The following is a 25275-nucleotide window of genomic DNA, read 5'->3' as shown; positions in this document are numbered from 1 at the left end:
ATGAATTCCTCCATGTGGAAAAAATGGCACCCACTGACATTCATCAATGGTTGCTGAATGCTTATGGAACCAAACAGTGGATGTGAGCATAGTGAAGTGATGGGTGGTATGTTTCAGCAGTGGTGGCAGTGAAATGAAAGACAAGCCATGTTCTGGACAGCTGTGCAACTGCAGTTGCACCACAAAATGAAGAGCGTCACAATCTGCTCATGTGAATTGACAGATTATGACCAAGGGACTGTATACAGAGCTGAAAATTGGCTTCAATATGTTGGGGAAAAAAATGGCAACTTTGGAATATTGCAAAGTTTGCACTAGGTGGGTCCCACAAATGCTCACAGAGGAAAACAAAGAACCCTGCATACACATCTGTCAGAATCTATTGAACCAATATGAATTTGAAGATTTGGTTTCCTGGACTACATCATTTCCAATGATGAGATGTGTTTTTCACCACTCAGCCAAAACAGCAGACCATGGAGTGCCAACCTGTGAATTCCCCATTGAAGAAAAAGTTCAAGACAGTCCTCAGTGGATAAAATGATGTGCACTGTCTTTTGGGGTAAGAAAGGTGTGATCTTTCTGGACTCCCTGGAACATGAACAAACTGCTCTGACCACTACATCACAATACTTGCTGAGCTCAAACTGCCAGAGTTGGGCCAGAGATGAAGACAGTCTTTTCCTAGCAACATGGTAACATCAGGACCCATAACAATTTGAAGATTGTGAAGTACCTTGCCAATCTGTCCTACCACACCCACTGTATAGTCTCTCCCACTGAATATGACACCTTCTGATTTCCATGTATCTGTGCTGATGGAAGATGGACTGCATGGACAACATTTTCCAAGCAACAATCTTATCATACCAGCTGTGAAACAGTGACTCTTTTCCACTGATGCAGCTTTTTACAAGCATGGCATGCAAGAATTTGTTCATCATTGGTAAAAATGCTCAGCTAATGGTGGTGGCTACATTGAAAAGTAGTATTTTGTAGCTGAGAATTTTCTCTCTCAAGCAGTGTTATTGTGCTTTTTTTGAATTTGTTGTAGTTTCCATGGAAAAAATAGGAGTGACTTATGTATATAAAAAGGCAGTTTGAGTTAGAATTTATTCATGATGATCCACTAGAGTAAGTCATAGTCTGGGATGACATAAAAGTAGCTAAAAAGTTAGAAGGGTAACACTCTTTGAGTCCAGGCGATATCAGGAAACACATGCAATCTCTGTTCAGAGTGATAAAATGAAGAACTCCACGCACACTTTTAAGCTTTATTGTGCATTTTATTCACAAGTTCTAAACTTATTTTACAGTGTTTAAAACAAGATCATGTTTACACATAGTTGGCCAAATACAGCTCCCAGTTTCTAAGGTATAAATTCATTATAGTCACTGGATTACTTCAAGTTTCTTTTCTGAGACTATGTGACATTATGTCTGAAAATGTGATTGCCCCATGACAGACTAGCTTGTTATCAGATACGTACTTATTTAAATATGGCTTCACCTTATTTGGTTTGGGAGTTATCAGTAGCACTTTTGTCTACAAATACAAGAATGTCTTGTGGAACACAATTTATTTACAATTCACTGCCATCTGCCTATGTCCAGACCTTGACTGAGTAGGTAGCTTGTCAGTGAGCAATTCAGAGATTGCTGCTGACAAAACCTGAATCGTTTCCATGATAATAGTAGCTGTGGGACTGCCTCATCTTCCTCTGTGTCTGAAGGATGTGAAAGTATATCTCTGGAGATGAATTCAGAAATGTTCTGCATTCTTTGCAGATATGAAGACGTAAGCTTTCTCTATTCTCTCTCTTTTTTCTTTTTTTTTTTTTCTTTTTTAATTTCTGATAATTGCAGATGGTTATAAGAAAATCTAAATCCTTGATCACTTTAATTTTCACATACATTTTTGTTTTAGTTCATCCACTCAGACATCTAGTAATTTCACTTATATGCCCATATTTTCTTTTAGTCACAAAAAAGTACTTGTCTTATTTAATAATAGACTTTTTTACTGACTTAGCAAACACTCTTATCATTTTCTTCCATGTCTCTCTTGTTTTGTCTTTTTCTTTCTCTGACATAGTTACTGTGAATTAATTAATTCACTCTAAATTCACTCCAATGTAATGACCAGCTATATAATTCAGGCTAGAACATTGGGAAGATACTAGAATTTTGATTCATGACCATTTATTTAAGGAAATGAAATCAGCAGTTTGGTCAAAACCAAGGACAATTAAAAAGTGCATCCTTCTCTGATGAATTGCTGACTGTTACATTGGATGAGAGGAGCTCTTCCAATTCTGACATTTTTTCTTGTTGATCTTTATTTACCTGTAGAGAAGCAAACACCTCTGTTGACAGAAGTTTTTAAGTTGCTGTTCTGTGATGTTTGGATAACTTTTCCCAAGCTTTCAGCTGGTGTGGCTTTTCAGCTTTGTCAGAAGGAAGAACAAATACAATCCTGATGTTGCAGATTGATACATGTTGTTTGCTAAGTTTCTAGTGCCACTAGGGATCTTCAGGTTCTGACAGCAGGTTATTTCACTTGCAGTAGTTAAAACTCTGCTGGGAGAAACAGTAGCTATTTGGTAGTGGAATTTCAGTGTCTCCATTCAGAAAAGCCAAAATATTATTTGCCTTCAAGAAAAAAATTCCAGTTTTGCTCTAGAAACAGTCTGTTAACACTGACTGAATGATTTTTGCCCTGCTTTGAACTTCCCATTTTTAAGAGTGACAAAGATGACTTTGATAATGCAGCTGCAACAACATCTGGAGTCCTCAAATTACCTTGACATAATCTAACTGGGTTTCTCTCAGAGCACTCCTTAGAAATGCCATTGTTTGTCTCGATGTCTCTGTTGTTCAATGGAGATAAGGTCTGCCAGCTTCCCTTGGTGCTGCTGTCATGCTATGGTGACAGGAGAGATAGATTCTACAGAATCGGTTCATTCCTGAGTGATTCTACAAAAACCCAGAAACTAGTACTCCCTGACTGCTTAGCTGCCTGAAAGCACTCTTCCCTTATGGTTTGTGAGGACGTACCTGCATGCTTATTTCATTGTTTGGAAGTTTCTTGAAGAATCAGTATACAAACACAGAGGGAAGAATTCCATGAGAGTTTCTGGAGCATTGTTTCTCAAGCAGTAATTTGTAGGTCACTGCTCGTCTGCAGAAGCTCACAGAAAGGCTTTTTCTGAGAAGTTTTTTAAGGCTGGAAGGACTGGGATTCTAAGAAAGGATTCTATTCTCATACATGTATGTAGCAGGAAAGTTTTCTGGGAAACTAGGATATCACTCCTATTTCTATAAATATTGCTCCAGAATACATGCTTAATTGTACATGGAGCCATCTTATTCACCCAACATATGAATTTGGCCCTAAGATTTACAATATATATATATATTTTTTTTTTTTAAAAGAGGAACATTTTCACTCTCATGCTTTAAAAATATTTCATATCTGTGATAAGTATGAGTCACATACTTCATTCTGAGAAGCAACAAATAAAAATATTCTCTAAATATTTTCACCTCCTGTGCATCAAAATGTCCTGCCTCCACTTGAGGCTTGTATAATTCTGTGCCATGTTTTTTGTTTTTGTTTATGTTTTGTGCTCCTAGTAGATTATGGCTTACAGCTCTTGTGAAGTCTGCTGTCTTATAGCATGTGAGATCAGGATCTGGCATAACTTTTCCATTCAGGAAGGAGGCTATATGGAGCCACATATGTCATCCAAATATTAGCTATGTTTTTTTTTGTTTTTTTTTTTTTTTACCCTGTGGGCTTTTACCTGCTATTTCAAGGCATCTGTGTGTCCTTCTATTAGTATGAAAAGGAACAGAGGGTCTGTTGTAAATGGGTTGAAGTTACATCCTTTATTCTTACATGTCCTTGTAATAGAATGGCATAATAGAAAGTTGTTCTATTTATTTTGTTTGGAAATTGCAATTAATCAGAAGGCTGTAAGGAATCAGAACTCAAACCTAGTTTCAATACTATTTCCTTCAGTGAGTTTTACACATTACCTTTTCAGTAAGTGGTGACAGGCAGTGCATTTCTTGGTGATTATAGCATATGTCAGGTGGGGTTAACAGGCACAAGGCCAGAGGGAAAGTAACTACTCGAGGTGTACAGTAATCCCTTAGTAATGATCTGCCTTATTTCCTCCTGATATTATAAAATTATGTTTATTAAACAATGTGATCCAAATCCTGAGAGGCACTAGACCTCTGATACTAGCATTGAGTTCACTAGGAGATTTGATGCTGAACCAGTCAGGAAATCAAGTCTATTTATGTACAAGAACTCATCCTTGATATACTTACTGTATCAATATTCCTCATCTTGAAATGATGAATGATCCACATCTGGAGGCCAGATCTTTAGATAATGGTATATGCTGATTAACACTGGCCAAGCAACTAACCTTTAATTTAATGTGCTGTGTTGATGTGACAGGACCAGTAAATGACTGCAAATGAAGTGAGAGCCTTAATTTGTAGACTCAGAGAAACTGTGTATGTTGGAAAGACATCTTAATCCATGCTGCTTTTCTTGGCTGAATTTTTAGACCATCTTCAGATAATGGCAGTCAGCTCACAGCTTCTGAGTGGTGGACTTTAAACCAGATCCTTTGTGTAAGTCTCTTGGATCAATTCAAAATTAACTGACTTGACTTTTCATCAGTTAAAAAAAATAGAAAGCTAGATATTTCCATCTGATTGTTTTTAGTCATAACACTGGGCCAACATTTCAGCTATATTCATTTATAAAAGCAGAAGTGTTGCCCCATATATTTTTAAAACATAGCACTGATTTATAGGCAGTAGCATTATAATAATCTTCCCCAAAACTTAATCAAACATACTGGTCTAATTGGATAGGCAATAGTAATATCTGATTTTCATTCCATGGTGGATTAGAAACAAATTCCTCATACTTTGAATTATTTATGTTTTGATCATATGTCATGTTTTCAAGCCAATTTCTTACTGAGTCTGGACTCAGGTTTAGAGATATAATCATCAGTAATTGCAGTAAAATCAGTAACATCAGATACAGATGTTGTATATCAGAAAGATGGGCAACTTGATCAGATTTGGAAGAAATGGTCATGATATCAGTGCTACCAGTTACACTATCAGCTTAGCAGATTTCACAGTATGGGGGATAGATTTTAAAATTGTAGTTGTCAGTCTGTTTAGGCTATCCATATACAATACCTTCTGAGGGATATTTAATATAGTTTCAGAGAAGAATAAGGAACTTCCAAACTGCACAAAGAAGGGGACTCCCACCCTCTGCATGAAGCAACAGCCTGATTCTGAGATCTGAAGCTGAGGTTCTGACATGCCACCTTGTTGTCTACAGTTCTGTATTCTGTATTTTCCCTCTTGGCTTCTGCTTTCTTTCCTGTTCCTGGAAAAAACATTGAAAACTTTGTGGGATGGATAATCTTGCTTCCTGTCCAGCTTTACTGAGTTGAGGATTTGCTGTCAAAATGAAAAAAGGGGGGGAGGGCAGTAGAACACTGAAGAAGTTATTACACGGGCCAGGTGTGAGACAGGGTAGAGATGGAAAATATATGAGGAAAATGGAATAAAGGAAGAATTAGTGCAAATGCCTAGTATGAACAGACCTAAGAACATCCAGCCAGTTTTTGGAATATTCAAAATCTCCTGTTTTGACTCTGGCAGCTGAAATCTGTTGTTGAATTTTTTCCCTCTGAATCCACATGACAACACTGCAACAAGTCTGAAAACATAGTCATTATTTTATACACCACTATGACCTTTCCTGGAGGATGCTGAATCCCTGTTACTTGATAATAAAAAGTATAAAATAAATATTTTCATTTTTTTAGTACAAATAAGCTGGGAGAAGAATTCAGGAGGAGCATCTTCCTCCAAATGCTTTCTCTGAGGAACATTTTATCACATGGTCAGTGCTGCTATTGTATGGTAGAGGTATACAAATACCTCCTTCCCTTCTTGGAAGACTAAGCAAATACAATGGACTATGTAACCCACTTGGAGACATGGGTGCCCAGACCATCCTACTGAGCACTGGCAATCTAACTTTTTCCTGTAGTGAGAAAAATTTGCATTACTTGGCCCTTGGAGAAACATCCTATGTATCCTTGAGTAAGTATTTAATAGAGATTTAATAAGTTATGTTCAGCGTAGCAGCTCAAGAGCAGCTAATTATGAAAACCTTATTACTGTAGAACTAACAGGCTTGCAATAAAAACATCTATTACATAAATTGTTAATCCATAAAAAATGTGTTTCTGGGACCATTGGTATTTGTTTAACATACAATTACTGTCTAATTTAATCTAAATTAAATGCCTGGTTGAGACATGTAATTTGAAGTGTTATTGAGCTTCCTTCTCTGGTATTAAAAGCAAGAAATCAGCTGCTAATGCCTGGAGGCCAGGTCTTTACCATTTAAATTCAGGTACCTTAGCACTAGCATTCCAAATATCAGCCATTTGGAAAGTGTTTTTCATAAGAATGTACGTATCTGGCATTTCCTCTCACTTGGGGCCATATCCTGCCAACAGAGTCAAGACTCAGACATAATCCAAATGAGGTTTTGATTGAATAAAAGGTATTGAATTGAGATCTGAGAATAAAACATGTTTTCTTATCGTAGAAGACAAGCTTTGCAAGATGTTCTAACTCCTGCCAGTGCTGGAAGGGTAAATTATCATTTGACTCCTGTATGGATGTATTTATTTAGGACACGTAGCCTGATGACTCAGGAAGTTATGTAAAAACTGACCCAGTTAATTTTAGATGCTATTGTTGGAAGAATATCAATGAAAATTAATCAAATAGTCATGAAGGAACCACAGGGAAGGAGCGCAGAACACTGGTGGGTAGGCTTTTGGCAGTGATCATTGCAACAGTTTTAATGAGAGGAAAACACATTCTCAAGTAAATTAGAGAGCAATGACATGATTAGATGGTAAATAATAGTTAAATACATGCTTGGAGGTCCAGAACAGAGACTGTGGAGTTTTTGTGTTTTGGGTGTATTCCTCTCCAGTCTGTTCTGAATAGCCAGAGGAGTTCACCAGAACTCTGCCTATAATTTAGGGTCGGATTATAACTTTTCTGACACTGCAACCAAAAGAGCTGCTGGGGCCTTGCTGCAGCAGGAGCCTCACTGAGGCTTTCACCACAAGCACAGAGCTTTTGGCTGTTGACGTGTCCTGGTTCTTCTAACAGCACCGTGGTTCTACTCTGCTCAGACTGCTGTCACCCGTATGGGCTGTGCGGGAGACATCTGCTCTCCTTATGTGAAGGCAGGGAGATGGAAGGGCTCTGTCTTCTTCTGAGGCAAGTTTAGTCCTCATTAAGTGGGCGTTTGCACACTCACTGGTGGGTAAACGGAGTTGCGTGTGTGATTGTTTATGAAAACAAGGAGAGTTGAGTGGGAGTGGACTCCTCCCATATGGTCTTTTTCCCTGGTTACTGGGGAAAGGATGTGAAAAGGATCACATTCACTAGTAGTCTTCCTTCTCAAATGTCTGTCTCTCAAAATGTGAGGCTGCACGCACAAAGTCTAACTCGTAAGCTTTTCTTCATCTAGCTATAGCACACACCAGAGTTGTTTGATGACTCCATTGAAGGGGACTGGCCTGGACTAAGTGCATTTTATGTGCTCATTACCACTTTTTGTTTTAGGTTGTCAGAGTAGACATGCTTCAGAAACAAAAACAGAAAACTGATATACCTTCTGGTTCTCTTGTAGTAGGTTTTAACATTTTTTTCATGGTTTTCAGTAAGTCTAGGTAGAGTCTAGCTGCTCCAGCCACTTTGATTAAGTGGGGCAGAAGTGTCACCAGTGTCATTCTTCACTGTTTGGCAGAACTAGAAGGAACACATGGGGAGGTTGTCTGTTACAAAAGCAAAAGCAAAAAAAAAAACAAAGCCGCAAAAAAAAATCCAACAAAAACAGGACTCTTGCTGTTACACTGAGACATCAGACAGTCCACTCAAAACTGACTTATTTAATTAAATGGTAATTCAAGTGAACAGCACACTGTGTCCTTCAATAACAGCCTGGCAGCTTGCTCATTAATATAATACAGTATTAATTTTCTCTCTCTGCCTTGCCACAATAGGACACATTCAAACATGAGGCTGAATGCTGTATTTCCTCCAGAAATAACATTGGAGGAGGGGTAAGGGTATAATTAACTAATATGTGTTATGCTTTTGTTTTAAAAGTTTATTTTTTTGCTTTAAAGGTCAGCAGATAACAGCTTATATACTGTGTAATTTTCTAATGGATAACAGTGCCCAATAATACAGAAGTTCAAGTTGTCCACTAGAAAGTAAAATTCATAGTTTTCAATCTGCAGCAAAATACTTTAGTTATGCTACCCTGAATTTATGACTATTCATAATAACTTGTATACAATATATTACTTACAAGACTGATGCAGTTTGTAATCACATTTTCAATGTTGCCTGCTGGCACAATTAATGGAATCCAGGGTGCAAGATGAAGAGTGAACAGCAAGTGTTTACAGATCTGGCTCTTTGAAAGTTGTATAATATTGGTAAATAGAAAATCAGAAAGAAAACCAAAAGTGTTATTTCTCATATGCTATCATAATTTTGAGGCATTAGAAAATTTCTTTGTGAAATGATATTTCTGGCTTTTTGTTCTTCTGCATATAGTACTCACAACTACATTACTTTACATACTACATACTACATACATACATCATTACATACATACATACAACATTACATACTACACTTCCAAGAGGATCAAGCAGCATTTTGTGCTCTTCATATTTAGATAGCAGCTTATAATAATTTTAGTTTTAATCTGTTCTTCATTTTTTTATTAAAAGTACAGTTGTTCATCCACAATATTTTATTTTCAGCAAAAAGCAAGTCAGGTAACATATAAGGTTTCCAGAAATACCTAGTGGAGTTTTAATGTTACTTGTACCAACCAGGGGATTATCACTGCCTTTACTAGAATCAAAGCAAGCCAACATTATTTAAATTGTAAAGAATATATCTGAAAATAATTGTTGGCACAAAATCATGCTCACAGCTTTCTAGTGCATTGTATGAGAATTACCTTAAATGTACTATTTCTCTGAAGTAAAATTTCACTGAGCACATTTACAATAACTTCTGAAAAAATCTCTGTATGTATAATCTTTTCTCACTAACTGACTAATTGAATGGTTGGAAATACTATTTATTTATTTTTTAATAATACGTAACATCTGTACTCATTCTCATGGGCATAAATAGTCATGGATACTCCTAGAGTTCTTTCAAGTCCTGAGTGGTGTATGTCTGTCATTCAGTCAGAGACTTACGGTGTAAATGACTCAAAGACAGTTGCACCAACACATTGCAACCTCAAAGAGCAGATAAACACTGCAGCCTGAATTGGAACTCAAGAACTGATGTAATGGCTTTCCCTTTCATAACTGTATATTTTCTGCTTTTTTTTTTCTTTTTAATAAAATGCCAATAATCTATAATTCTCATGCATCAGTACAAAAGCATAGTTTTACAATATATTTTAACCAAAGTGAAATAGTGTGTTAAGGTCAGCATTGCAGCTAACCCCTGTGTGAGCTGGCACAGTGGAGGGGTCAAGAACTGCTGTTGACCATTTCTAGAAATTCATTTAAATAGGAAGATCCAGGATTCAGAATGTTTATCTGACTTCTCTCTCGCCTTGGAGTTGATCAGTGGGATGTCAAATATGTGCTTGATCTCCTTACATCAGGGGAGATGACTGATTCTTTTCATAGTGCTTGTTACTATTTTCTTCTTGTTTTCCTTAATTATTTGGCATGAACTATAGTCCATCTTAAAACCATTACTTGACTGGGATTCCTTTCTTTCCATTTTGTTACTTCTGCGCTCCAGGGGATTTCCTTGAGGAAGTTAATATCTTTTCTAGGTTGCTACAGTGACACAGGATCCAAGTTTTTTTGTTAAGAATTTCCATAACTCATTCGGTTTCAGGCAAAATTATTGGCTAAATCTTTCTTTCCCAGCAACTTACCTTTACTGTCTTGTGGTAATTACACTAAAGGAAAGATCTCATCATATTGGTTTAATTTGGCAATACTTTATTTTCTTACTTTGATCTCTGATGGGAAAGATGCTTTCTGTATGGCTCATTGCATGGATCCCAATTCAGCCAGTAGTTATTACTGTAACAATACTAGAAAAAACAAGCAGACAAACTAACATTGTGATGTCTACAAATATATTACATACGGTTGCCTAGCAGAAGAAAAAGGCATTGAGACAATCTTTGCATTTTTTGCCACACATAGTCCAAGTAATTGTGGTGTGGTTGCACTCATACAACTTTTTCAAAATGTGTGGAAAAAATAAGGAAGTCCTTTTTTTTCTTCATAGAAGTTCTGTAATGTGAAGGATAATGGTGTTGTAAATGCACTGTTGAGTTTCATCACGGAGCCTAGGAGTGAGTTGTAGTGTTTGTGGATGTGAGGAGTCTGTGCTTGTTCATTCTTCTTCATTTCCTTAAATGCTGTATGTAAGACTCACTTTATGCTGCTGGAACTCTCTTCTTATGAATCTGAAGATCATATGTATAACATGCAGACAGAAATAAATCCTGTAGGTAAAAGAAAGTAGAAATTGGCTAAAGATCAAAGGTTATCCTCATTCCACTCCTTCCTTCACTTTTATTATCCTGTCTAAATTCAGCCTTTTGTAGAGAGGTTTTCATTTTATTTTTCATGAGGAAAGGTTGAGTTTAAATGAGAGTTAAGATTTTATTTGTTTTTCAACTCAGTATGTAATTTGAACCACAGTGTAGTAACTTTGCTAGAATACAAACTGCAGTTCTTTTAGAAGGTATATAGGGTATATAAGGGCATAGAAGATTGAGGAGTGGATTAAGGAAACAATATTTCAACTCAAGTGTTCTGTGATCTATAGATTAAGTGTCAAGTAGATCTCCTTATTCTTTTCTTCAGAACTAATTGTATGTTTTCTTGCTTGCCAGATCAAGTATTAAACCTGTCTTGCAAAATTTCTTTAGATAACATACTTGTAATTTCTGTATTTATTTTTGTACTTTCGGTGACATTTTCCACCAGAATGCATTAAAAATTTTGCTTTTCCTACCTTTATTGAGCCTTCCACAGGTGCTATTTAAATGCTTTATTTAAGACTATGAAATGCACTGAAATAAGTAAGGATGACCAACAGTAGAGCAACTGAACCAGATTAAGTAGAAAAGTTAAGAACAATATGTAAGGAGTACATAACTTCAGTAGTTTCAAAGCTATTCTTATCATTAGCCACATAAAGGAGATTAATCAAAACAACAGCTGTCCTGGGAAACTACCACAAAATTTAAAATGTTTCTTCTCTCCCAATTAATATTTTTCATGAATTTTTTGTCATTAAAAATTCAATACATTACGTGAATAACAGTTGAAATTTTTTAGTATTTACGTAATTATAGATCACCATAAAAAGTGTATCACATTTTTTTATTATGAAGCAGAATTACTTAGAACATTATAAGTCAGGAGCAAGCAGTACTGGTAGAGATTCTAAAACATTCTGGGTAGTTTCAACTTATACCAAAATCTTGAATCAAAGAAAGTGATTCAATGTTATTTCTGCTTCCAAAAGTACTTCAAAATGGTGATAAGATGTGACATGTTTCCACCATTTTTCTATCCCTGGCTGCATATTAGGCTCAAAGTCCAAATACAAAGGAAGAAGAGATCCCTAAACAAAAATTTCATCTTGTTTGAAAGGCACAACTTTTAATTTTAGTATCATAGTCTAACTATAAATGTTATTTATCATATCAGTGCCGTGAGTGATCATTTCTAAATAACACGGGTGTATTTTACATTGTTGTGCAAATGGGGAGAATCAAGGGTGATATCTGTTAATAAGAGGAAAACCTCATGTTTCAGCTAGTATCCAGCTACTGAGGATCAGCATGGTGAACATTATCTCACATCTGCCTCATGCAAAATTCTGTATACCTAACTCCAAAGCATCTGGTGTGGGCTGTAGACAGAAACAGGATACTGAAATAAATATATCCCATACTCCATGTAGCCTTACTCAGCAAATGTGAAATATGTCAGTAATATTTGTTCTGCTTTAATTATTTGCACTGTGTTTGAATACTAGGTTTTGGTCACCTAACCAAGCAATTGCTGAAGCTAGCGGACGGACGTGTTGTTCTGGCACTGGAGGGAGGACATGACCTTACTGCCATCTGTGATGCATCTGAAGCCTGTATAAATGCCCTTTTAGGAAATGAGGTAAAACATAAATCATAGTTGGAGAGAATGATCCGAGTTTGCTGAAAATATTATCTTTTCTTTTAGCAACTGTAGAGCAGACCTATTTTGATTGGATTTAAAAGACATGCAATTTGAATGTTTCAGAGTACATCTCAGATAAACCAAAAGCATGCTTTGCTTAAATAAATATTTCTAAATAATATGATTATATAAATCATTTAATGTTTACCTAAATTATTCTCAGTTCCAGGTAAGATTTTACACTTCAAAATTGCATTTGGTATTGCTGTGCTGAATACCAGGCTTCATGTCACTGGTAGCCATTGGTATCATCTAGAAAGATCAGAGCTTCCAACCAATTTTTTGGGGAAAACAGTGGCTATTGCAATGTACCTGGTAATTTTAGGGGTTGAATATTGCAATGGCAATTTTTTTATTATTTATTTATTTTTTTTTAATATTTTGACATTTCATCTTTACTAGCATATAGAACTATAAATTTCAAAGGTTCTTGACACATAAAAGCATTAATAAGAATGTAACCAAGATTTCAAAAAATCTTATTATTTTTTAAGTTAAAAATGAAGGTTCAGTTTGATCTGTCTGTATGCAGTTTAAATGGAGTGTCCAAGATTTGTAAAATACTTTATAAATTATGAAAAATCTTTTGAAAATGGACTGTCAGACTAAGGAGATATGAATACATAAACACTCATTTATGAAAATAGGTTTTATTGTCCACTGGAAAATATCTTTTCTTCTATAAATATGATGAGAAGGACAGTAAGCTTGCAGAATTTACAGAAGAAAACATTTAAGAAAAAGAAAAAATTTTACCAGAAACTGAACTTTGTGAGATCTCATTATAAAGTTCAGTGTATTACCATTTTTCCTCAAGAGAAACAGCAATGGCTAAATAATTTATCCAAACAAATGTATTAGTGCTAAACTGAAAGCTGGTCTGCTAATTTCCTTGTACTTCAAGTCTTCATACCTATGAGAATAAAGTGAAGTAATGTGTCTTCTGATGGAAATTGGATGGAAGGCTTTTCCAACTGTTCCTTTTAACCTTTTATTATTATGACTCATCAGGAAAGATAGTTTTATGCTTATTATTTTTTACATTATATGTAGAATGAATACAAAGATAGCTTTCTCAAAAGTATTTTCAGAAATGTACAGAAGTAGACACGCTCAAAAAAAAAAAAAAAAAAACTAAGCTTTCATCTGGGTTTTGTCTTCTGTTTGACAAGTCCCAGAATAAGTGTTTCCCAGTTTTGTGATATATACTGTTTAAATGGATGCTCAGCTCAGTGTTTCTTATTTACCTATTTATTTAACTGTTGGAAGGATTGCAAACCTAGATTGAGGCATTTTACAATCTTAGTGAACGCAGCTTTGATTTTCCTATGAGGCGCTCTACCAGGGCACTCTGATTTCCTATTCCCTGTTGTGACTTTACTTGTAATAATATAAGATGACATCATGGCATCAGTGGCTTTTCATAGCTCTTTTAAACCCATTCCCTGAAATTTGGATCGTTATGAGACTAATGCTAATGACACAGTTCTAATGTTATGATGCATTATTCCTTTTGTGAATATCTGTGTCCCTCTATCCAGTTATGACCATTTGGTGGTGCTACCCATTTATGAAAAGTGCTTTGTTTTGTTTCAACACTATATCATACCCAGCTACCATTTCTGCTTTTACAGGCCAGACATTATAGATAGAATACTATCAGAAAAAAGAATAGGATAAGTGTATTGGAATTGAAGATTTCTTCCATTTTCTTTTAGAGTAACCTAGGCCTGGGAAATTAGATAAGTTATGAATCTATCTGGTTGAAAAATACTGCAAAGCAAATTTCAAGTCAAACAAAATTGTAATAACAGATTGAAGAAAAACATAACCACACAACCATTAATTATACACTTATAAAAGAGCATGATCCTTAATAACTTGAAACATCTCATGCAATAAGCATTATTTTCATGTGCTGTTACTCACAGATGTGTCCTCAGGGAAATTCATTGAATGGTCTGTTGCAGCAGAATTTCAAAGAGAAAATATGCTGTGGTTGCTAAGACAAAAATACTCCAGAGTGGATGTCATTACTAACACTAGCATAAGATATTGATCCTTACTTAAAAGAATAAGTAAAGGTGTTGCCGAGGAGCAGACACTAATGAGGAAGTCTGATACCGAGTTAGCAGTTAGAAGTCAGCACGTCCGTTGACATCTATAGATTTATGGAAATCTATACCACATGGCCCATAGCATACACATTGCTTGATTTCAGCATATTATTCATGAACTTGCACAGCAAGCTGTACTCAGCCAAGGACAGAAAAAAATGCTTTTCTTCAAATAACCAATCATTGTAATTTGAGGATACATTCTTTCCTGCATACAACTCTTCACAGGTGATTAATAGGGTAATTATAACTTATTGTCTGCCCTTCACTTTTAAAAATCATGGTATGTAGTGTAATCCTAGTTTAAAAACTTTGGCAAGATGAACTTCGGTTTCCAAATACTACACATGTAATTGAGCTTGAATTAAAAAGGTTGAGAAAGGCCTTTGCAAGGTATTCTGCAGTTTGTCAGATGTATTTATTCATATGCTGAGGATTAGAATTCATAAACATTTTGCAGGGTTTTTGAAAACTTCTTTGCTTTTTTAGGTTTTGGCCAGGACTTGTCAATACAGAAATTCACCATTTCATATGTTCTATTACCAGCAGAATACCACCATAGAATAACGCATATACGCACATACACACACACCACATAGAAAAAAAAAAAATAAATAAAAAAATTGTAAAACTAACAGCAGCAACTTCCTACTTTCATGAAGATCTGATTTGATTTGTAAACATAAAATTAAACTTACAAACAAGCCCTTATTTTCTTAATTTGACCATAAATACCAAGAAGGAAAATATTTTGACACTCAAATTGGACATACTTTTCTTAGTTGTATGTAACCTGTAGGATAGTAATCTGTTTATCAAGATAACTTTTTATGTATCTCTTAACAAATGCGAGTCACTAGAAAAAGAATACAGCATCATGTTGATCTTTTTTAAATTTGAATATGGCACAGGAAAATCTTGCACATAATTGTTGATTTTGAAGACTAAGCAAAAAACCTATTAAAAGGTCTCTTTTTCTCGGAAGACCTCAGAATTCAAATGAGCTATCAGCCCTGTCTATGTGTGGTGAGAACTTATGAACTTCACACCAGAAGCACTTTTGAATAGCAATTTCAAAATTCAACAGATAGTTAATGGGATTATTGTTGTCTTTTTTTCTTCTGATTGGACATACTTATATTGATGAATGATTATTTCTAACCCCTAATATTTCTTAAGCAGATGTGCCTAGTACCTTTAGATACTGTAGGTTATGCAGGACATCTGATAGGACTCATAGAAATAACACAGAACTTAGAGGAGACCTATGCCTTTTATGATCGGCAGCTAGATATCAGGCAGAACACCCTGTACTGGAAAAGGTTATATGTGGTTTAGTTGTGTTTAGGCAACTAAATGCCCCTTTAAATAATGAGAAAACCAAAACAGAAATGATAGAGGACAGGAAAAAACTTGTTAAAATGAATTTATTAGTAGAGGGCTTTACATAAAAAAATACTTTTAAAAAATTAAGTCCTGGTGATCTCAGGTGAGATTACTTTGAAAAAAAAAACACTTTAACTATTTTCAGAGCTAGTTAGGAGCTGTGTGAGTTATCTTCTTGGAAGGAAATCTTCCCAAGAGGTGAGAAGAGATTAAGCAGTTGGATTCCCTTGAAAACATGGAATTCCTTGGAAGGTAAAAGACAGGCTGAACATACATTGCTTTAAAATGTCCATGAGAATTTGAAACATGATTTAAGAACATGTCCATTAAATGAGCATCTTTCAAAACAAAGGAAATACTGAATTCCTGAATACTGAAAATTAGAAAGGAGACATTGCTTTTAAGGCTATATATTTATGAGATGCAGTGTTGTAATTAAAATTCAGTTCTCTCATTTATTAAGACAATCTTTAAACAATACTGCAGCTTTTCATGGATAGGTTATATTATTTCAAATACATATCCTTAATATATATGTGTATATCTTTTCAGCTATGAAATTTATTAAGTGCTAATATATATGTTTTATCCCAGGAAGTGTGTGAAAATTGAATTCACTGTCCAGATATTCCCCTAGTCCTTTTGGTTCCAGGTGGAAAGGCTATTCCTTATATGAAAGACAGGTTCTGGTTTCTTTCCTCCATATCACTTTGAGGAGGCATTACTTCCATTTAAAAAGCCGTCAGGGATAAGCGATTCTTAAGCTTGGTGTCCTGAAACCTGCAGCTTATTTCCACAACAACTACATTAAACTGGGGAATTCCTCAGCAACCAGAGAGAATGAGGAAGGAGTCCTCCAAGTGCAAAACTCTTTGGGTTAAAAACTAAGGATTTAGTTCTTCCCTCATCTCATCTGATGTCAAAAACCCAGGTGGGATATTTCTGTGGGACTCAGAGGTCAGTCTAATATTGTGGTCCTTCTGATCTATCTACAGGTTTTGTCTTTTAGCTCTACATGGTACAGCAGTTTTTCCGTAGTCTGTAACAAGTGATAATTGGTCACAGATGGGGTCATGTTCCCCTTTGCAGAGAGGAAATGGAAAAGTGCAGTCCAGAGTGTGCTCTGCCCAGCAGGACCCTGCAACAAAGACACACAGAGGATGTATGTCTACTCTCATTGATTGTGGTGTCCAAGGCAGAATTTGGCCTCAAGTGCAAAAACATTTTTGAGTGACTAAATTTAACATCTTCTACTAAATATTCTTTTGGCTTGGATATCAGTCTGAAACAGAATTTGACAAAACATTGTGATTGGTTGGCTCCCAAGCATGCTTAAAGTCTTATACCAGACAATTTTCTTCTATAGTGTGAAGTATGTGCTTCTTTCTTGCAATCTGTTGAGTTGGCATTTAGAAGGGGATGGTAATTTAAGTGGAAACTTGTACTCTGGATCTTTCCTGCCAATGATGAAAAGTTGGCATTTTCTCCTTTATGGAATTCAGAGTGAATCTGGGGCTGCTTGCCAGCTAGGCAACAAACTCTGCCAAGAGAGCCTGGGCTGTGTTAAAAAGAGTTATTTGTCAGAACAGGTAAGCATTTCTCTCTTCAAAAAGGAAATATTAATGTAAGTGAATATAGTCTGAGATCAGTTTTAACTTGCATGGTAAACTTGGTCATGATCTTACATCCTTAATGTTAATTTTATTCTAATACTAGAAAATAATTAGCACCTGTCAACTGCTACTTGCATAAGCACAGAGACCAGGAATTGGCTCACAAATAGAACATTAGAAGAAAGAGGAAAATGGAGCAACGTGCATGCCAGAGATTAACATGGTGGCATCAAAGTCCAGAAAATGGGCAATGCTGTTTGGACAAGGAGACAGAATATTCTGAATTTGCAGTTACGTATTTCCAAGGCAAGGCATTGTTTTTTAGGGACTGGTAGCTACTAATGATGCTTCGAGCTTTTGAATTTATTTCCTTGTGAAGACTGTCATTTATGTACAGCACTATAACCATGGATCACAAAATTACTTACCTTGAATGCTTATATATGAAATCAGAAGGTCCAAAACTTTGAGAATAGTATTAATAAAAGAACATAGAGGACCTACTAGATCCTTGAGATTGGTTCTCTGTAATCATGGCAAGAATAACAAAGCCCAGTCCTGGTGCTGGAATGCTTTTTGTACAGTAAACTTGGGAAATGGAGATTGTAGCACTTCCCTCTGCAGCCTCAGTGTCTCTGAGGAGCCTGTCTGCCTTCTCCCCTTCCTCTGTGTTTGTGAGGACTCTCCATGCTCCTTACCATTTCCTTGCAGTTTCCTCACTTGTCAGTTATTTTAAACTGTACTCTGCAACAGTCTTCTCTGAAACGAACCTATATGCTCTAAAACGTGACAGGACTAAGACATTGCAGATATTGCTGGATATTCCAGCTCTGTACAAACTGCTGCAGTTTCAGATTCTCCTCACATTCCCAAGGATCTTTGTAGATCGCCTTCTGGACACGTGAAATTTCCATCTGTAATTCCTTCTTCAGACATTTGCTGATATGTCTCTGGCACACTTTAGCAACCCAAGTGACTTTTGTTCATTTACATTGTTTTTCCTACTTTGAAAATGATTAGTTAATACAGTTTCTACTTTCATCTGCTATTTGGGCACAAAAGCCAAATTCAACCATGTAAAAACTTTGAAAATTTGACTCTCTGTGTCTGGTCCAAACTGTCTCTCCAGCGATTTGGTTATTTCTGTACTGACTTAAGCTGTTTTTCTCTGAAATACATATGTTTCTTTCCTGACAACATATGTATTTCCAGCTCTCTTTTCAGCTTCCATTCTGTTAGCCTCCAGATTAAAAAGTTCATGATCTCAATGCCAATAAGTGTAGGAAGGAAGATGGTGGTGCCATATATGCCAGGTGTAGAGTAACTTCTTTTATTCACCATTGGGTCTAACTGCTGATATTTTCCTCTATGTCTTTACAGTTGTATCCAATCAGTGGATAGCTGCCAACAGAATCTGGTCTGTTGAATGCAGACCATATCATTTCAAAGTCTATAGAAATATCTGCCATAAGCCACTGGCTTTATTTCTGCAGTGTTTTTTAAAAGCATTGCATTTAAACTGAATAGGATATACAGTATAATAAACTTATTTTGGAACCTCTTAAGATTTCCCTGATATGGAAGAAGATTCAAGTTCTGTCTGCTTACCCCTAACGGTTAGGAAGATAGAACAGCTCTGGAGCAGAGGGTGTGTTTTGAATACGACATGAAAGCGTTGTGGAAAGAGGAGTTAAAGAAATGATCAGAGAAAATTATTACATTCACATCACTTAGTTAGTTAGTTAGTCATCTGTTAGCTGAACTACCAAATGTAATAGTAATTGGAATAATAATTGTTGGACATCTGACCCTTTTATCTTCTGCTAAGTGATTCATCAGTATATTTTATCTTCTGGAAATCCATCTTCCATTTTTAATATTTGTCTGATATGTCTAGGTGTTCAAATATTTTCTATGTTCTACTTTTGTACTAATGAATAGAAATTTCATTGATATATTAGGAAAAATGGAGGCAAAGTTTTGCCTCCTAAAAAAATCTGGGAAGAAGATAACAAAGCATTCTCCTGTAGCAAGATATATTTTCTAGTTGTTATCTAGATCTTGCTGTCTTGTGTAAGAGTTCTGCATGAAGAAACTCAGGGTACTCAAAAAGGAAATAAGACAGAGGTTTCAAATCTTACATTCTGGCAATTTCGTACTTCAACGATATTCTTACAATTATAGCCTGGAGCTATTAACTATTCAGGGAGTTAATTGGTCATAAATTATGAAATTGTCAAAACAGAACCTTAAATTTGTCATCAACTCTTCTGTGTTCCTGCACCCAGTATGACCAAATGGAACTTCAAAACTTTGTCTTTTTCTAGGCCAAATGATAGATTGCTTTAAAAAGAAGATAACAAGTGATAAAAGCAAGTGCTATCTGCTTACATAACCCAATTTATAGATTATTAAGAAAATAATGTTCTAAAAACTGTGAAGCTTGAGCTGCTGCTGGGCATTTTCATAAATGCAGTTTTCCGCCAGGAACCTTCAAATAACCAAACAAGGTAAACTAGGGATATTGTGAAGTAGTTGTGATTTAGGAATTGCAAATATTTCTGTAAATCTGATTTTTATTGTTATTGCTTTCTTGGTTCTAATCTGTGATACATATTATATAGCAACAATCTTCCTCTACTGCCTGGCCTCTCCAGTAACTGAGAAGGACTGGGGCCAACTCAGGTTCTACCAGAACTTTTCTGAATACATGCTCACTGCACAGAATGGAGTGATTTATTCTATTTGAAAACAAAACATAGTACTATTGTTTCTAGCCACAAGGAAATCTTCCAGCTGCAATCCCGCATGGTATTCTAAGGAAACAATGACACAAACAGCCTTATTCCATTTAGCTATCAAGACACCTAACCACTGGAGTTATTTACAGTGTCTTTATTACTGGCAGACGTTCAGGGTTGATCTTACAGGTAGGTTCCCAGAATTTCTGGAATTTGTAGTTGAACTTCCTTAAAATAGCATTGTTAAGGGGTTGTCTACACTGCATTTGCTTCCCACTTTGTGTGCTTGGGTCAAATCTGATTTTATCTAGTTGGTGGGTAGCAATGCGGCAGTAGCAACCCCAGGAACAATATGTGATGGCTACTGAAGTACTCACTTCACAAGGAAGCTACTTGGGTGGGCTACACTTGACCTAGTTTAAAGCAGGCCCAGGCATGCTTAATAAAGGAGTTCTGTCTGCAGCACAGATGTCTCCCATCAATGATGGTTGAACTTACTTAGCTTTAAAGAAGAGAGGTTGGTTCTGATATGGCTCTTGTTCACCATGATGGGATTTCTCCTTCCTGGCTCTGCAGGAAGCACGCCTCCAAGGCCAGACTTAGCCAGCCTGCTTGAGGAAGCAGAATGGTCTCTAAGCACAGTTCAAGGAAAATGTAGTTGTTACAGAACAAGGAGGGGCGCATAGTCCTAATTATGTTTACCCTTTTCTAGGAGAAAATGCGTGAACAAAAAAAAAAAAAAAAATCAAAATACAAGTAGTTCTCACTTGGTTGTTATCCTCATGAATTGTCAGGATATAGTAATTTCTGATGTTAACTACTATCACATGTCTATTCTTCACAACTCTGAAATCCAAATTAGGATTAATGTAAGTCCTATGAAAAGAAGAAAAGTACTGTATGTTCCGTGCAGTGAAGTATCACTGTGAAACAGAAAAATACTGTTATCTCCAGATTATAAATGGGGATTTGAAATGAGTGGGGCACTGTTATGGCAAATTAGTTTTAAAAGGTTGAATATATGTCAAAAGTATCCAGGGATTAGTTTTTTTAAGGTATTTAGGTACCTAATTTTCCTCAATGAGAAGTGGTGAGGGATAACTCATATTCATTGCAGGAAAGAAATTACTGTGCAGAAACTGAACACATCCTTCTGCTAATTTATTATGATGCAGCTCCACCCGAAGAATGCACAATTAAAATTGACTGATTAAAATTCAGTTGTCTCTAAAACAAGTGTGCTTAGAGAACTTGTACTGCTGGTCTGCACAATAATTTTTCACCTACTTCTTTATTTGAAAGTAATTCAAAGCTAATAAAAGTAGCTGTTTCATGGATTTCCCATATAAATCTTAAAGTGTATAAGATGGTTAGATTTAATAACACTAGAAAAATAAAGATAATGGAGTGCACACTTTGGTTTCAGTGTGGCTTCAGCAAGGTTTTGTTTGGAGTACCCAGCTGCATATACAGACGCAGTGGAATTTGGTTTGCGAGGAACCTACAAAAATTACACAAATAACTAGCATTTTTTTTAATGAATAATACACAGACATGCACCTGCTTCAGAGACTCCATAGATTAGTCTTGCAGCCAATAGAAAAGCCCCTTGGAATTCAATTACATGGCTGAAAACAGAAAACAAAATCATGGCTATACTTTTAGAACTCTAACCAGCAAAATGTTAACCAGTTCCTGGGCTAAGGTTTTCCTGAGGATTAGTTTGTTTCAGTTTGTTTTGCTTCCCTGCTTCTTATTGAAAATTTATATTATTCTATTCTATTCTTGCAGCTGGAGCCTCTCCCGGAAGATATTGTGCACCAAATCCCCAATATGAATGCAATAGCTTCTTTAAAAAAGACCACTGAAATTCAAAGTATGTTTCTCAGATTGGGTTGTTGGGTTTGGGTGTTTTTTGTTATTAATTAATATCACAGACATTAAACAATTGTTTCACAGAAAAGAGAAGTCAAGTTTTGTATGTACAAACCCACGTGCTGTGTCTAGTTTGTATGTATCTACATATATATATATATATACACACACACACTTTGTTTTTATTGCTTTGGCATGTCTTTGTTTCTGCTATGTATTTATACGTAATGCATTAAGCCATTTAAATTATTTAGAGCTTTTCAATTTCTGCATTTTCCCAAATCTCCCCATTCCAGAGCAGGTTAAATGAAATAGATGTTTGTCAGTGAGGGACAGGAACAGACGCATAAATCACAGCTCAAGCAAACAGACTTTTCAGATTTTGTTTGTGCAGCCCTTTTCAAGTTACTCACTTCAGTACGTGGCGGAATTTGAAATAAAATTTAGAAGCTCAAAATGGACAATGATCTCTGGAACAGTGCTGGCAAATATATTGCGATTTTGTTCTATTTCTGATTCAAACAGTACTTGATTGCTTCAGTTCTGTGCCTTGCTCTTTACTAACCAGATGCTTTGGGGCACTGCTCTGACCTCAGGGAAAATTTTTCACTTTGCCATCAGTTACCTTAATCCTTCTGAACAGAACTCCCTTAATTTCTCTAATCTGCTTTCTGCCATTTTACCAAGGCTGCAGAAGCTTCCTGACTTCTACTGTTTGCTGGCTCCTTAACAATAACAAATGGATAACAAATGTTTTGATTCATGTTAGGTTAATCACAAGTAAGTGGGAGTCATCTCTATAAAATAAATGCAGCTCTTGATGGGGACACCATGCATTATTCATTGATAATGTAGTACTTCTAAATGTAAATTTAGTTGTAAAGAGACTGTGAAATTCATTGTGGGTTTATAATTCATAATCCTTTATAATTTATAATCCTTCATATCTAGCAGTCACTCATAATATGTACAGGCTCCAATTAAATCATCTGTATTTGATAAATTCCAGTATGACATTTTTGCTAAATGGTATCTCTCAGAGTAGCTCATGAATTTGTGTTTTTCTTAAAATTCCCTGTAAGTTAAGAAAATTCACATCCTACACAAGATCATATTGATTTGCAAATGATAATAGGAACAGAAAGCCACACACAGAGACCTAGAAAGCTTATGAACAGCTGGAAAGAGCATCTATTTCTGTTAGGAATAAGAACATATATTTAATGAAAAATGAATCTGAAACAAACAACAAAAATAGAATGGATGGGGAAAAAATAATACTAGATCTAGAGAAACATGGTGTCTAAGTGTCTTACTAACAATACGTATACACAAATGATGGTCTTTTAGGAAGAAGAAAGTGGCTGAGAAACAAAGATATGATGTGTATCTCAAAACACAAGCCAAAGCTCTGCAGAGTGACTTAATTCTGATTATTCAGAGCAAACTTTGGTTTGAGCAGACCCAGTTCAGTCATGGCAGTCCAATGAACTGCCAGACTGCTCAGGATTTGGAGTTGTACACAGTGCTGTTGATGTGGGATTTTTTTTCCACCTATTGCCTGAGAAGTTATGTATCCAACATTTTTTGAGAGAGACCAAGTATTAGAAACAAATGTGCTTGAAGGAAGGAAAAGAATATTGAGGGAGGTTAGTGAAGATTCATGCAGGATATGTAATTAAAAAAATTACACTGAAAAATTGTGGAGGAGCACCTCAAAATATATTCTTTTGCAACTGGAACAGAATTTATATAAACTTTTTTTTTTTTTTTTTTTTTGGTATGTGTGTGTGTGTGTGTGTGTGTGTGTGTGACAGTGATCTAAAGCCCTATTGGAAATGTAACATAGTTGGAAATGGTAATTCCCACACCCATGTAATATAGTATTTCTAAACAGTCCTGTTCACTAGCTTTAATATTATCTCCAAACTGGATTTTTCAAGCAAACCATAGTACCGCATGTCCAAACCTATTGATGAAAGGCAATTACAAATGATTTTAGCAGTGACAGAATCATTCATTTTTATTATTTCCTGGTAATAATCAGTGCCCCTACAAATCTTTGAGAGAGACTTAAGCATATATGCATGTTGAAAGCCACAGCATACCCAGAAGACTGAGTTGGTTTCATTGTTCCTTCTTGCAAGAAGCGATTCCTCTTCAAGTTTTGTATGAATGAAACCAGGAACATGCTCCATTCTTTTCCCTGTTCTCTGCAATATATTCAATGAGTGTAACAGAACCAGCAGAAATTCACATTTCAATATAGCACAGCAGAAATGGCATTTTTAAGGTTTGGGTCAGATGCTTTAAGTTCACCCAGTTGTCGATCTACAGCATATCTAGAGTTCTTAAGAAAGCTCCTTTGCAAATGCATGCTATGCTTGCCTATTTTGCAAGACTTTGCCTGCAGTTCTTTTGGATTGAACATACTCAAGCCCCATATATGCTTAGTGCAGAATATATATGAGTTGTGGTTTAATAAAAGAAGCATGCAAAGATTTTTCTGCTTACTACAGCTGCTTGTAAGCTTTGTAATTTTAAAGAAAAATCTACCGTTGCTTTTTCATCAGCACCAGAAAATTCCACACAAGGTACCTGCTACTACCTGGATGTTATTCCTAAATGGGATTCCTTTAAAATTTCTTCCCATGAACTACAATGGGCTTCTGTGTACTCCCCTTCTCCAAGACCCTCCACAGCAGCATAGATGCTGACACCTGCTTACCAGGGGCTCTGCTGCCCCTCTAATGCTGAAACCCCCTCTATATTACATTGCTCAATATAGGGAAACAAGAAATATCACTGATCGCTTGGGAATGGAGGGCAGTTAAATGGGCACAAAGAGCCCGATAATATGCCTGAATTGGCCCTGAGTTTTGGTGTTACAAGAAAGGCCAGATTCAGGGGGTGGCTGGTGTATGAACCTGTGTGTGAATGAACGAATGCAATGGAGCAGTCCTCACTGATGCTGTTTTATTGTTGCTGCAGGAGAGCAACGCAGTGGTAGCTAGTTACTAATATTTTATTTTATGAATAAGAGCCCTTGAAAACTCCAGCAGTGAACACGGGTTCATTTCTTTTATAGGCAAGAGGAGGTATTATTCCCATGCCAACAGATTTGATTTTCTTGCACATCTGT

At 36.0% G+C, this 25275-nt stretch overlaps 1 protein-coding gene across 1 annotated transcript in view; it reads left to right on the top strand.

Moving 5' to 3' along the window:
- Nucleotides 1-25275, top strand: part of HDAC9 (histone deacetylase 9) — a 443223-nt gene that overhangs the window by 405835 nt on the left and 12113 nt on the right. Inside the window, exons 24-25 of the mRNA XM_042888328.1 lie at nucleotides 12205-12338; nucleotides 22050-22134. Coding sequence (XP_042744262.1) covers nucleotides 12205-12338; nucleotides 22050-22134 — 219 coding nt within the window. The remainder of the gene's footprint in view (nucleotides 1-12204; nucleotides 12339-22049; nucleotides 22135-25275) is intronic.

The sequence above is a fragment of the Lagopus leucura genome, unplaced genomic scaffold (assembly GCF_019238085.1).
Source record: "Lagopus leucura isolate 7727_CA_CO unplaced genomic scaffold, USGS_WTPT01 Super-Scaffold_100157, whole genome shotgun sequence".
Lineage (NCBI taxonomy): Eukaryota > Metazoa > Chordata > Aves > Galliformes > Phasianidae > Lagopus > Lagopus leucura.
The sequence above is the reverse complement of the archived record's forward strand: the minus strand, read 5'-3'. Positions and strand labels throughout refer to the sequence as shown.